Raw genomic sequence first — 12,817 nt, 5'->3', positions numbered from 1 at the left:
GTGTTCCGGATCATAAGATCCTACCAGCATCGTGATTTTGCAAACATGGCCTCTTACGATCAGTATGTAAACATCAATTAGCCAATATTCAGTATGTTAGAAGAGTAAAGTTCTAACACAAACTTGAGCACCTCTTGAGCAAACTCGAGGAAGAAGACTCTTGTCTACCTCCAAGATTAATCCGGCAAAATACGTCCCCTGGATTATCAAAATAAATAAAAACTGAAGAGAGACAAGAAATTTACATTGATGAACTAGTTCTATTAACTAAAAAACCAAGTACACTACAAAACTGATAAATCCAGTTCCAAACTGGAACACAGCCCAAAAAACTCAAAGTTAGCTCTCTACCATTGCAATTCACAGGAAGACTTCCCCAAGGGTTCCTTTCATCCTATTAAATGACTCGAACAGCTCTGTCCGAGAATAACGTCTGTAACAATTTGCATATCTGATCACACCTCGAAATATTGTCATGCCAGAAGTCTCTTTGGATCAAGGATTTGATTCAAACATCTGTGATGGTTATACAGTGACTCGAATGCCTGCATGCACACACTAGCGAAGCCGGTCATTGCTTGGAAAATGTTGGGGAACCCTGTTTGTAGGTTGTTCAGTGTCATCGCTCTTGTAACTCCAACACTCTTCTCATATTTGCTCTTCTCTTCCTCGGCCTTTGTCTTTAGAGCTTCCACCTTCGCACGCTTCTCTACTACAAGAGATCTTCGTGCCACATCACTATGACCTTCAGCTTCGAAGAAGAGGCCATACTTCGACTCCATTGATCTGAGCTCTTCAGACCTCTTCTCAAGCTCTTTGAATGCTGCTTCTGACCTTTTCTTTTGCTTTTGCTCCTCTGATTGCTGAACGACAATGGCATTGATAACAGTCAGGAAGCTTTTAATTCCTTCTGAGGCTACTTTGTCAGGAATTCGATCAAAGGCAAGCTGCCATTCTTCACTCAATGAATAAATTTCTGAGTTGGGATCACATTTTGTGAGAGGATCATGGTGGCACTGGAAGAGAGACAAACGGAGCCAGCCTGCTAGAGCATATATGTATTCTCGCTGGGACTTGATGAGGCTGCAGAAAGACGAGTACCAACGATCAACCTCCAGTTCTAGCTGGAGAGCAGCTTGTCGGAGTGCATCACTTGTAGATTGTGAGGACAGTGCACAGTTCAAGTACTCAAGTTGTTGAACAATGTGTGTCTGAACCTGATGGCACTCGTACATGCTCCTCCACATGGTCATCAAACTGCATCAAAGAATGATTAAAGATGATTCGGTTCACAATATGGAAATCTTGCAAGGATCACATAATTAGCTAAAACATAAGTTCTCCATCAAAGATCTGCCATTTTGATTATAACAGGAATGTTTCATCTATTGTTCTCAAAAAATTAATCCAAAAAACTAAAGTTCATTACCAACTATGTCCTAGTGAATACTAAATGGAAATTCTAAAACACAAATTAATACTAACAAATAGATGTCTTTACTTTCCTAGAACATGGTTTAGAAAATTGTTGAAATAAAAAAAGGTGCATTGGTGTGACCTCTTTATACATCAAGAATTCACCGAAACTGAATTTCCAGTATTCATTCAAGATCTTGTGCAAATCCTATCTTTTCATGTACAGCGACTGCAAGAAAACATGACTAAACAAGGTGCAGGTAGATAAGAAACCTAAAGGACCAAAAAAATCATCATGCAAAGCTTAGAAATGCAACAACCAATCTATTGCAGGACATGCTAACTTACACTACAAAACCTAATTACCTAAATCTGTTTTCTATAATTATTTTCATCACATTGAAATATGGTTCAACTTCGGTCTAGGAATTCAAATGTCAATAATGTCAATAATGACTCTGAGGGTCTCTGCTGCACTTTCCTATTCTAATAAGCAATAATGGCGCATTACTCTCAGCACTACAGTTTGTGGGAAATCATCTTGGCAGATTCTCCAAACAGCGCATCTCGTTTGAATTTTCCCCCAAAAGAAAGCATCATAGACATGAGTTTTCTCATCTCACATACCAAAATCTTCTAGTATGTCAAAAATATACCAGTAAGTTCTAAGAGTAAAGAAGTTTCTTTTTGAAAATCTCCATGATGACCAAATTATATCATTTTGGTAAGAAAATCATATCAGATGTTTTCTAGGAGACTCAGGTGGATTGTTCATTTGTTTTTAAATTGAAAAGGAGCATCAGGAAGATTTTGACAAAAAAAAATGATAGTTTAAATTATTTTATTTTGGTAATAAAATCATATCAAAGGTTTTCTAGAAGTCTGAGTGGATTGTTCATAAGTTTTTGACATCAAATAGACAATCAAAGAGATTGTTTCTTTAAAGAAAAGCTTCTTAATAGTTCGAATAATGTCAATTTGTCTAAAAATTTATACCAGGGGCTTCTAAATCTCAAATGGAGTGTTCAGTGTTTTGAGTTAAAAACAAATCAAGTTTGAGTTGAAATTTTGATTGGCACAAAATGTCAATTGAAAAGTAATTGTTTTCAACTAAAAATCACTTGAGCATTCCATTTGAGGTTCCTAGAGTGTAGTATGATTTTCTAGCTAAATTGACAAAATTTTAAACCATCAAGGAGTTTTCATCTAAATCTTTGACGGTCCATTTAACTCAAAAAGTCATAAACAATCCTGATGAGACTCCTAGAAAATCTGTGATGTGATTTTGCAACCCAAATGACATGATTTGGATATCCAAGAGTTTTTGTTAAAATCTCCTTCATGCTTCATTTAAACTCAAAAACACGAGCCAAGAGATTCTTACAATACCTTTTGCCATAATGACATCATCTGAGTCATCAAAGAGATCTTCAGAAAAACCTATTAATTGTCCATTTTATACATAAAAAGAAAATTCTAAAGTGTAATTCTTGCTCCTACAAATGCAATGATATATTTTTGTTTTGAAGAAATGAGCACATTTTGAACTATTGAGAGAATTGAAAAGAGAGAAATTTATTTACTGCACCATGCAAAGGTACTTTGGGTATGTAAATAAAGTGTATGATCAGAGAAAAACAAAGTATGATGTGCCTTTTTGGGGAAAAAAAACACCCAAATTATAGTGCACCTTTTGGAAAATCTTCCAATTTTCTTTCTAGAATTTCCTATTTCCAGTCTTCTATGACTTTACCCAATCCTAAAAGCAACGGGATCATATGTTTATTTACTTCACCATGCAAAGGTACTTTGGGTATGTAAATAAAGTGTATGATCAGATAAAAACAAAGTATGATGTGCCTTTTTGGAGGAAAAAACACCCAAATTATAGTGCACCTTTTGGAAAATCTTCCAGTTTTCTTTCTAGAATTTCCTATTTCCAGTCTTCTATGTCTTTACCCAATCCTAAAAGCAACGGGATCATATGAATGCTATATTTTTGAAGGTGAAGGTGGGCTTGTGTAAAGGACCGAGTGGCATTATTTTGTGTTGCCTCAGTTCTTTTTCACCTCCCCATGCTTAGCCTTACTTTGGGATATCTGTCAGTCATCTGAGCAAACTTGAAGCTATCAGCAGGACCACAAAAGCAACCAAATACTAAATGACTTAGCAAAAAAAACTCAAAACCCGTGAACATTCTAAAGCATTTTTAAATCTCCTATGATTTAAAATAGACAGACACTAACCCAGTGACTAATTCCAGAAGCTGAGGGAAGAGCTCAACCTCCCTCAGCTTAATGATTGCAGAGGATGTGGTTTCTATAGCCTGTGATGCTACCATCATTTTGGATTCCAAACTCTCGATCTCCATCTTGTTCTTCTCCACCTTCATATAGTCTACTCCTTTAGCTTCTTGCTTCCTCAATAGTGCCACCCTCTTCTCATGCTCCTCCTTGATCGTTTCAGCATTCTGAGGTAGAAACAACAGTAAAAAAGGCACATGGTTCAAGCAAAGTGAATGGTCTTCTACGTAAAAGACAACAGTATCAAAGAAACAACCCATGTGCTGCCCACATTTGTCTTGTAATGTTCCTTTTGGAGATTCAAGGACAATAAATTATATGAAAAAGAAGGCAGTGCGTGAAAAATCACAAATGAATTACTGCCTAAGATCGGAAGAACTGAATCAACATATGGTTTTCCTCTGCCTGGGAATCATATGCCAGGAACTTAGGCAGAACTAAAGACAAAATAAATGGAGGAGAGAATTTTATGTCCTGGCAAAGCTAAAGCAAGCGCCAAGAAAAAAAGAGGGCTTTCATGTTGCTAGTGTACCTTAACCTCAAGATACAGCTTCTTCTCCCAAGCATAGAGTTTCTCCACAGTGGAGGTATGACTCACACTATCAGCTGCAACTCCACTGCAGCTCCCACTTCCATTGTCTCCCCTCATCCCCTCTCCACAATTCCCAAAGCCGGTGAAATCACCACAAGTCTTAGAGTTGGATCTCCAGGACCAATGAAGTGGATTTAAATTCTTGCCATAGCCAGACATTTTTCCTATATATAAAAAGAAAACCACTCAATTTAAAGATTGAAGTTACAGAAGTAATGAACAATGTACGTAAGACATGATTCGTAGAGCTTACCACCAATTCCTTGGTTAAAAGAAAGATCAGAATTTGGAGCTTCTAGGATGAAGGAAACCCTTCTTCCGGCCTCAGCTGCCTTGAGGAAGTACTCATCGAGCTCTTTAACAATCTCTGACAGATCCTTGTTGGCCCTGGGGATAACAACCACTGTTCGTTCACTGGTTATATCCTTCGTCTTGCTGCTGGCAACCGCTGGTGGAGGCACCGCCGCAGGCGCCACTGTGACTTCCGATACGGTGGTAGTGACCTCCTCACACTCCTCAGTGGCTGAGCGAGAAAAGGACGGGACGAACGGATCCCAAAAATCCCAACTTGAAGAAGGCGGTGGAGGTGGCGGCGGGTGAAGAATGGGCGAGGAGGCAGTGAGAGAGGAGGTCCAGTTGTCAGAAATCGGGCTCTTTGCTGAAGCCGGAGGCTGTGGCGCTGGTGGCGTAGGAGGAGGTGGAGGAGAGGGAAGGGGTGGCGGAGACGAAGATGGGGAAGGGGAAGAGAGGAGCGGGAGATGGTGGTGGTCGTTGTTGTTGTGGTTGTAGGTCTCGGCGTTAGCGAACTGGAGCAGGGCGGCGCCGGTGGCGCGGAGAGAGCGAAGGTAAAGGGAATGGGCTAGGGCAAAGTCTCTCCGTCCCTGCACAAGATGCTTCATGTATCGCCGCCGGGCTTTGCACCGCGACACCACCTCCTGCCTCTCCAGCCGGGAATGCCAGCACCCCATCAACACCTCTCTCTAAAGTCGCCCCCTTTCTCCCCTGCAATAGCCGTTGCCGCGACCTCTACCACCTCCTGTAACCAATACACAAAGGTGGTTCCTTTTCTCCGAAGCAAGAGTTGCAGACGTGAACCGAAGGAATCGACGTCTCTCTTCAACCTCGCGTTGGTGGAAAGCCAAAGGCGCCTCCTTTGCACCCGTTTAGCTCTCAAGCATCGTCCTCGCCCGAAAGCACACCAAAACCTCACTTTGAACGTTACCAAAGTCCTCGATTGCTACCAAAAAGCCCCAAATCCTCGCTCTTGAATAACCAGTGCTACTGCAACTGCATTCTCAAGTCCTCTAGTCTTCAACTTTATATAGCAATGAGCGGAGTCGATGGCCTCTTCGGATCTTCGTCGCCTCTCTTTCAAACGCGAAGGTGGAAAGATCAGAACCCTAAAGCGGATGGCACAGAGATATTTGAGCGTTGGGCAGTGTGGAGTGGGTGGATTCTTTCATCAACGATGGAATGCTTTTAATTTTAGGGTTGGCAATCAGTAAAATTTCTCAACGTCTCGGAAAAAAGTTGTGCACCATGGGGGTGTTTTGGTCATTTCCTTGGTCAACGTTCGAGTGAGAAATTTGGATTTGAAGGCAGATCGGGCGAGTGTCATGGTTAATTTTGATACTTAATTCTTGGTTTCGATAATCAAAACAAAAATATTACTAAACTTTCGTAAATATTTAAATATATAATTGTACATCGTACTTTTAAATTTATAAAATTACACATTCTTCTTCTTCTGAAGATACTCTTCCATTTATTTTTTTTAATAAAAAATAAATATATATCATATGATAAAAGGTGATTCACTCATCTCAGTACCTCATTAATCTATTTCTAGACAAACACAGAAGAGGTAAATCATGAGTAAATACGAATCATTAGTGTAAATGACCAAGACATGAGAGAGATCATGCTCGGACGCACCAAGTAAAAACAAATATATATCATGCACAATTCTATGTGTCCAAAGATAATAATTCATCCTCACATGATAATGGTATAATGATTAGGTTATTCAAATGATTAACCAAGTATTTAAGGGTTGAATCCTAGCTACGGTACACTATAGGAACTTTTCTCCAATAGGATGACAACTCTAAAAACGCTAGCTGCTTGGATGAGTCTCTGCAAGTACTTCCCGATTTATCTTGGTAGACGGTGAAAAAATTTCGTGAGGTCGGGCCGGTCACCTCTTGTATTAGTTAGTACTAATAGACCATTCGTACATCATACTACAGGTGTATCAAACTCAATTAAGTTATTGAATCACTCTATACTAATGTAACATAGAGATGTGTCACGCCCCAGAGGAGCCCCTGTCCGAAGAAATTTCGGCAGCATCTCCCCTGTACGACGGACAATCTGAAATTTCTACATATCACATATACATCAGCCACAGGCGGCTGGAATAATAACAATAAGTAAAAGCAAACACCACGCAGTATTTATAATTTATTCAGCCTCTGGCTGTCACAACCACGCAGTTAAGATAATTAAACAGTAAAATAATACTCTGACTCGAAATCCACCCTACTCCACTACACTCGTAAAGCTCAAATCCGACGAACTCACCTCTTCTGCCGTCCAGGCAGGCATGTAGTAGAATAAAATCCAAATCATACCAAAAATCCATCAACATCTCAAAATCCATACAAAGTCCAAGTATTCAAACAAACCAAGTCTATAACATAGTCAAAAAGGAAACAAAACAAAACCAGTAGATCCGTAAGTCTTCGGGTCTTCAGGGGACCAGCAACTAGAACTCTCTCCTGACAGCATCATCCTGAAATATAAGAACATTGGAGGCGGGGTGAGTCCAACACTCAGCAGGTACAATTGATATGCAAAGTAAAGAAATAACACCTAGCACTAATCATGCGTACAGTCTCCTGATAAAAATAAAGATAAATGCAAACCGAAGTAGACATGAGAGAATATGTACTAACCAGGACCTGGTATAAGGACAAATAGTCCGAAAGGTATAGAAGACCTGTATGCATGTCAAACATAGGTATCCAAACAATATGCAGCATATAAATGCAGCAAACACAATCACAAACAATAAATGCATCATGCATATGATGCCAATGTCATGGTCACCCCTGACGCCAGTCAGCCAACTCACAACAAAAGTGGGACCGAGTGGGTAGAGTTGTGACGACCGTGTACTCTGCATCACTACTCCTGATGAGTGACCGAGAGGACGGGATGCTGTCGGAGTACACACGTACTCCTACCCCAAATCATAAATGGGGGAGCGAAATGCTCTCATCTCCCGGTACGCTATGACGGGGAGGGATCTCTAACGTGCTACACGTTGCGTCACACTACCCACCGAACGAGCAAACTGACGTGCTACCACGCTGTGTCACGCTACCCATGAGCGTCACAACAGAGCACCGAACAGTGATGAAACTGGCAATGTGCTCAACAATAATGGAGCAATCTATCGCACAGCATGCGATCATGCAAATGGTGCATGTCACTAAGCATGGTAATATACTAAACCAACCTCTGAACATATAACAATGGGCACCATAGTGAATAAATCATATCAAGATATACTGATCTATAAGGTATCAAACCTAGGTCCTCACATGGTAAAACATGGTTATATCACTACCCATGAGCATGTGAAATCAGATAGGTATCAATACAAGATGCAAATAAACAATCAATCAAGCAGGTAACATGTATCGGGTAGTGATTAACCGAAACAAATAAGAAAACACAATTAATGCAAATTGTTAATATCATTACTAAGCATATCAAAAACAATAAGTCAAAAGTACCCGCCTCCGAAAAAAAAATGTCCAATACCGACTCCGAGATACTCGTCTCGCGTCAAAGTCCTGCGGTATCAAACAAAATGTCTATTTTAGCTAATTCTATAATATAACAATTAGCCAAACTAATTTCTAATCCCACTAATCAATTAGGGTTAATTTCATTAACCCTAATTACACAATTAAATAAATTCTAAACCTAAGTTAGCAATTATTGCTAACTCAACTAGTAATCATCTACAACGAAAAATCAAATTCCTCCACAATACCTCAACCACCGTTGCTGCTGCTGCTGAAGCAAGGGCTACTGGATTGGGGTTTGTTGCTGGAAGTCTTGAACAAACCAAAGCACACTTTACAAGTCGGACACTTCACTCTAAGATCACCACTCTGCTGTAAAGAAGAGAGTGGCACCGCAGTGGTGCACTAGGGCACAGTAGCAACACAGGGAGAAGAAATCCACCAACTGGTCCAAGCAAGATCAAGCACTGAGATCACTAACACAGATCAAGCCATAACCCAAATTCCACACCACACAATACTACTCAAATTTCACTAGTTAGGGCATAACACTCACCTCCCGGATCACTGCTAGGGCACTGGAGGCGTAACCACAGTGAAGAAGAAGGTGTGAAGGCAGTGGCACGCAGAAGGAGTGGCGCAGATATGAAGAAGTCGGCGTCAACACTGTGCAGATGTGCAGCGGTCGTGAACACAGGGAGAAGAGTCGGCTCTCAGTGTGTGCGGCGATGGAGAGGCCGGACACAGAGAAGAATCGGCGCGTTGCTGTGAGCCCAAACCTCTAGGGCACGCGAGTTCGGCGGCTGGCGGCAGGAACTCAGGCTGCCGGCGGTGGAAGGGATTCGGCTAGGGCAGAAGGGAGGACGAGAGCAAGGGTCTCCGGCGATGGCTCGTCGGATCACAGGAGAGATCGAGAGAAGGGCGTCGGCGGCGTTGTACAGTAGCGTTTGCCGTCGCTGGCAGCAGTGGGAAGAGGAGTTCGGCTTTGGAGAAAGAAGAAAAGGAGATGGCCGAAGGGTTTAAAGCTTCGGCGAGGAAGAAACCGCCGGGCCGGTGGTTAGGGCTCGGCGTCGGGCTTCGGCATGCGCGGGAGAGGAAAGGGAAATGGCACGAGTTCGGCGTTGAGGGAAGAAAAAGAAAAGGATAAAGAAATAAAAATAAGGGAAAAGAAAAAGAATTAAATATATAAACTTTTCCTCACTTAAATGGGGTAGCCTAAACAGGCTTTTCCGGACCCTGTTTTATCCCCGTTTACTCGTCCGTACGAGCTCTGAAAAATTTCCGAAAAATTACCAAAAATTCCGGAAAATTCCTTTATTAATATTCGCCTATTTTCCGGTATTTTACATTCTCCCCCACTAATAAAAATTTGGTCCTCAAATTTCGTTTCTACCATCAGCAAGTACTAACAACAGATATAAAGTATAAATGCTGAACGGTAAATAAATCACATACCTCAAGTGAAAAGATGGGGATATCGAGCTCGGATAGTATCCTCGAGCTCCCAAGTAGCCTCCTCATTCGAATGATGCTGCCATCCAACTTTAACCAGCCGGATAGTCTTGTTCCGCAACTGACGCTCTTTCCGGTCGAGAATCCGTACCGGAACCTCCTCATATGTAATGTCAGGCTGAACTGGAACTGGAATATCTGCCAGCACATGTGTTAGGTCATGTACGTATCTCCTCAGCATCGATACGTGGAATACATCGTGAACGCCTGACAGGGACGGTGGTAGAGCCAGTCGCTCCAAGATCTCGAAAGGGCCAATGTACCGCGGAGCTAGCTTACCTCTGAGGCCAAATCTCTTCACCCCTTTCGTGGGTGAAACTCGCAGAAATACATAGTCGCCAACAGAGAACTCTAGTGGTCTGCGTCTCCGATCAGCGTAACTCTTCTGACGGTCCTGCGCCTCTGATATCCTCCGTCTGATAGTATGGACCAACTCTGCATCCTGCTGAACTCTCTGAGGTCCCAACAACTGGGCCTCTCCAACCTCATCCCAGAGGACGGGTGTCCGACAAGGTCTACCATACAATGCCTCAAACGGTGCCATCTGGATAGCCGAATGGAAGCTGTTATTGTAAGCAAACTCTACTAATGGCAGATGGTCCTCCCAACTGCCTCCGAAATCCATAACACATGACCTCAGCAGATCCTCTAAAGTCTGAATGGTCCGCTCTGACTGTCCATCTGTCTGTGGATGGAAAGCTGTACTGAAACGGAGCTGTGTGCCCAAGGCCTACTGTAGACTCTGCCAGAATCAAGATATGAACCGTGGATCTCTATCCGAAATGATACTCAACGGAACACCATGTAGTCTGATGATCTCCCGACAATAAAGATCTGCCAATCGATCTAGGGGATCAGTCCTCCGAATCGCTAAAAAGTGCGCGAATTTGGTTAATCGATCAACGATTACCCAAATCGCGTCGTGACCTCGTCGTGTCCTCGGCAACCCTACCACAAAGTCCATGGTAATGTGATCCCACTTCCACTCAGGAATAGGAATCCGCTAAAGTAACCCTGCAGGTCTCTGGTGCTCAGCCTTCACCTGTTGACAAACAAGACATCTAGCTACGAAATCTGCGATGTCTTTCTTCATACCGTTCCACCAATAGGAACGTCTCAAATCTCGATACATACGGGTCCCGCCTGGATGGATCGCAAATCGAGAACGGTGAGCCTCCTGAAGTAGCTCCTGTAAGACCGGATGAGACTGAGGTACGCATAATCTGCCTCGGAAGTATATAATACCCTCCTCGTCTCGTGTGAACTCGGTCTGCTGCCCGGAAGCTATCTGACTGCTAATGAACTGCAAATGCTGATCACCAGCCTGTGACTCTCGGATCTTCGTCCTGATCGACGACTGAGCAACCATAGTAACAAGAATACCCTGCTCTATAGATCCCTGCTCCTCAAGGTCTAACTCAAAAAAACTCTGAATCAAATCCGTAACTGAAGTCCGGTGGCAAGCTAAAGTCCCTCTGGACTTCCTGCTGAGTGCATCTGCAACCACATTAGCTTTCCCCGAGTGGTAGTTAATGGTACAATCGTAGTCCTTCAGGAACTCCATCCATCTCCTCTGTCGGAGATTAAGCTCCTTCTGAGTGAAAATATATTTGAAACTCTTATGATCAGTAAGAATCTCAAATGTAATACCGTACAAATGATGACGCCAAATCTTCAAAGCATAAATGATGGCGGCTAACTCTAGGTCATAAACTGGGTAGTTCTTCTCATGCTCCTTCAGCTGACGAGAAGCATAAGAGACTACTCTGCCGTGCTGCATCAGAACAGCACTCAAACCCTGAAGAGATGCGTCGGTGTAAAGTACAAATCCATCCTCTCCAGAAGGTAAAACCAAAACTGGAGCCGACACTAATCTCCGCTTCAGCTCCTGAAAGCTGGTCTCGCAATCCTCTATCCACATGAACTTCACGCCTTTCCTGGTAAGACGTGTCAATGGCATAGCAATATGCGAGAAACCCTCGACAAAACGTCGGTAATATCCAGCCAATCCCAGAAAACTCCGGATCTCCTGAACTGACTTCGGCTGCTCCCAACCGATGACAGCCTCGATCTTCTGAGGATCAACTGAAATACCTCTACTAGAGACCATGTGTCCCAGAAAAACCGACTGAAGATAGCCAGAATGCACACTTGCTGAACTTCGCGTACAGCTGATGCCGTCGAAGAATCTCCAAGACTATACGAAGATGTTGTGCATGCTCCTCCTCGGAATGCGAGTAGACCAATATGTCATCAATGAAAACGATAACAAACTGATCTAGATACTCAAGAAAGATGCGGTTCATCAAGTCCATAAACACCGCTGGAGCATTGGTAAGCCCAAATGACATTACCAAAAACTCATAATGACCGTATCTGGTACGGAACGCTGTCTTCTGAATATCTGAGTCTCTGACTCTCAGCTGATGATATCTGGATCGTAGATCAATCTTAGAATACACTGAAGTACCTCTGAGCTGATCAAACAAATCCTCAATCCGTGGTAATAGATATTTATTTCTGACAGTCACTGAATTCAGCTGCCTGTAATCAATACATAACCTCATGGTGCCGTCCTTTTTCTTGACAAATAATACCGGAGAACCCCATGGGAAACACTAGGGCGAATGAATCCCCTGTCTAAAAGCTCATGGAGTTGAACCTTCAGCTCGTTCAACTCTTTTGGTGCCATACGATAAGGAGCTTTCGATGTCGGCGCGGTTCCCGGAATCAGCTTAATAGTGAACTCCACTGGCCTTCTGGGAGGCAAACCAGGAAGCTCCTCAGGAAATACATCTGGATACTCTCGGACTACGAAGCGTCGGAGGCTGCTTGTCTTGATACTAATCGAGATAATAGAAAACCATGGGTGAGACCTGCTGAATCGCGAAATAATCGAGATGTCATCATCTCTGCCAGTGAAACTCCACGAGGGTTGGTTCGAGGAAGGTGACCACCCTCGTCTGGCAATCAACGGAGCATGATATACTGATAGCCAATCCATGCCAAGTATGATATCAAACTCGATCATCTCCAATACTAGAAGATCTACCGTAAGTGTCATGTTGCCAAAGTCTAACGGGCAACCTCGACCTCTTGGGTGACGTCTAAAGTATCACGACGGTAGGGAGACAACAACCGTAGTCTAATAATAGGTAATCTACCAATCCCACGCA

At 42.8% G+C, this 12,817-nt stretch overlaps 1 protein-coding gene across 1 annotated transcript; it reads right to left on the bottom strand.

Annotated features, from left to right (window-relative positions):
- Positions 1-240: 240 nt before the first annotated feature.
- Positions 241-5,810, bottom strand: LOC122027688 (protein ALTERED PHOSPHATE STARVATION RESPONSE 1-like). The gene is made up of 4 exons (XM_042586691.1): positions 4,565-5,810; positions 4,252-4,475; positions 3,663-3,886; positions 241-1,257 (listed from the first exon to the last, which is right to left on the bottom strand). The coding sequence occupies exons 1-4, from the start codon at positions 5,277-5,279 to the stop codon at positions 474-476; spliced, it is 1,947 nt and encodes a 648-aa protein (XP_042442625.1). The 5' UTR covers positions 5,280-5,810; the 3' UTR covers positions 241-473.
- Positions 5,811-12,817: the final 7,007 nt, after the last annotated feature.

This window comes from Zingiber officinale, chromosome 10A (assembly GCF_018446385.1).
Source record: "Zingiber officinale cultivar Zhangliang chromosome 10A, Zo_v1.1, whole genome shotgun sequence".
Classification (NCBI taxonomy): domain Eukaryota; kingdom Viridiplantae; phylum Streptophyta; class Magnoliopsida; order Zingiberales; family Zingiberaceae; genus Zingiber; species Zingiber officinale.
Note: the sequence above shows the minus strand (reverse complement) of the source record. Positions and strands in the feature narration are given on the sequence as shown.

What these genes read in the sequence shown, in the direction of transcription:
- LOC122027688 (XM_042586691.1), bottom strand. Translation starts at nt 5,279, where the DNA reads ATGGGGTGCTGGCATTCCCGGCTGGAGAGGCAGGAGGTGGTGTCGCGG. An exon ending in TTTTAACCAAGGAATTGGTG is followed by an intron (nt 4,476 to 4,564) that starts GTAAGCTCTACG and finishes TTTTATATATAG; the next exon opens with GAAAAATGTCTGGCTATGGC. An exon ending in CTTCTGGAATTAGTCACTGG is followed by an intron (nt 1,258 to 3,662) that starts GTTAGTGTCTGT and finishes TCTTTGATGCAG; the next exon opens with TTTGATGACCATGTGGAGGA.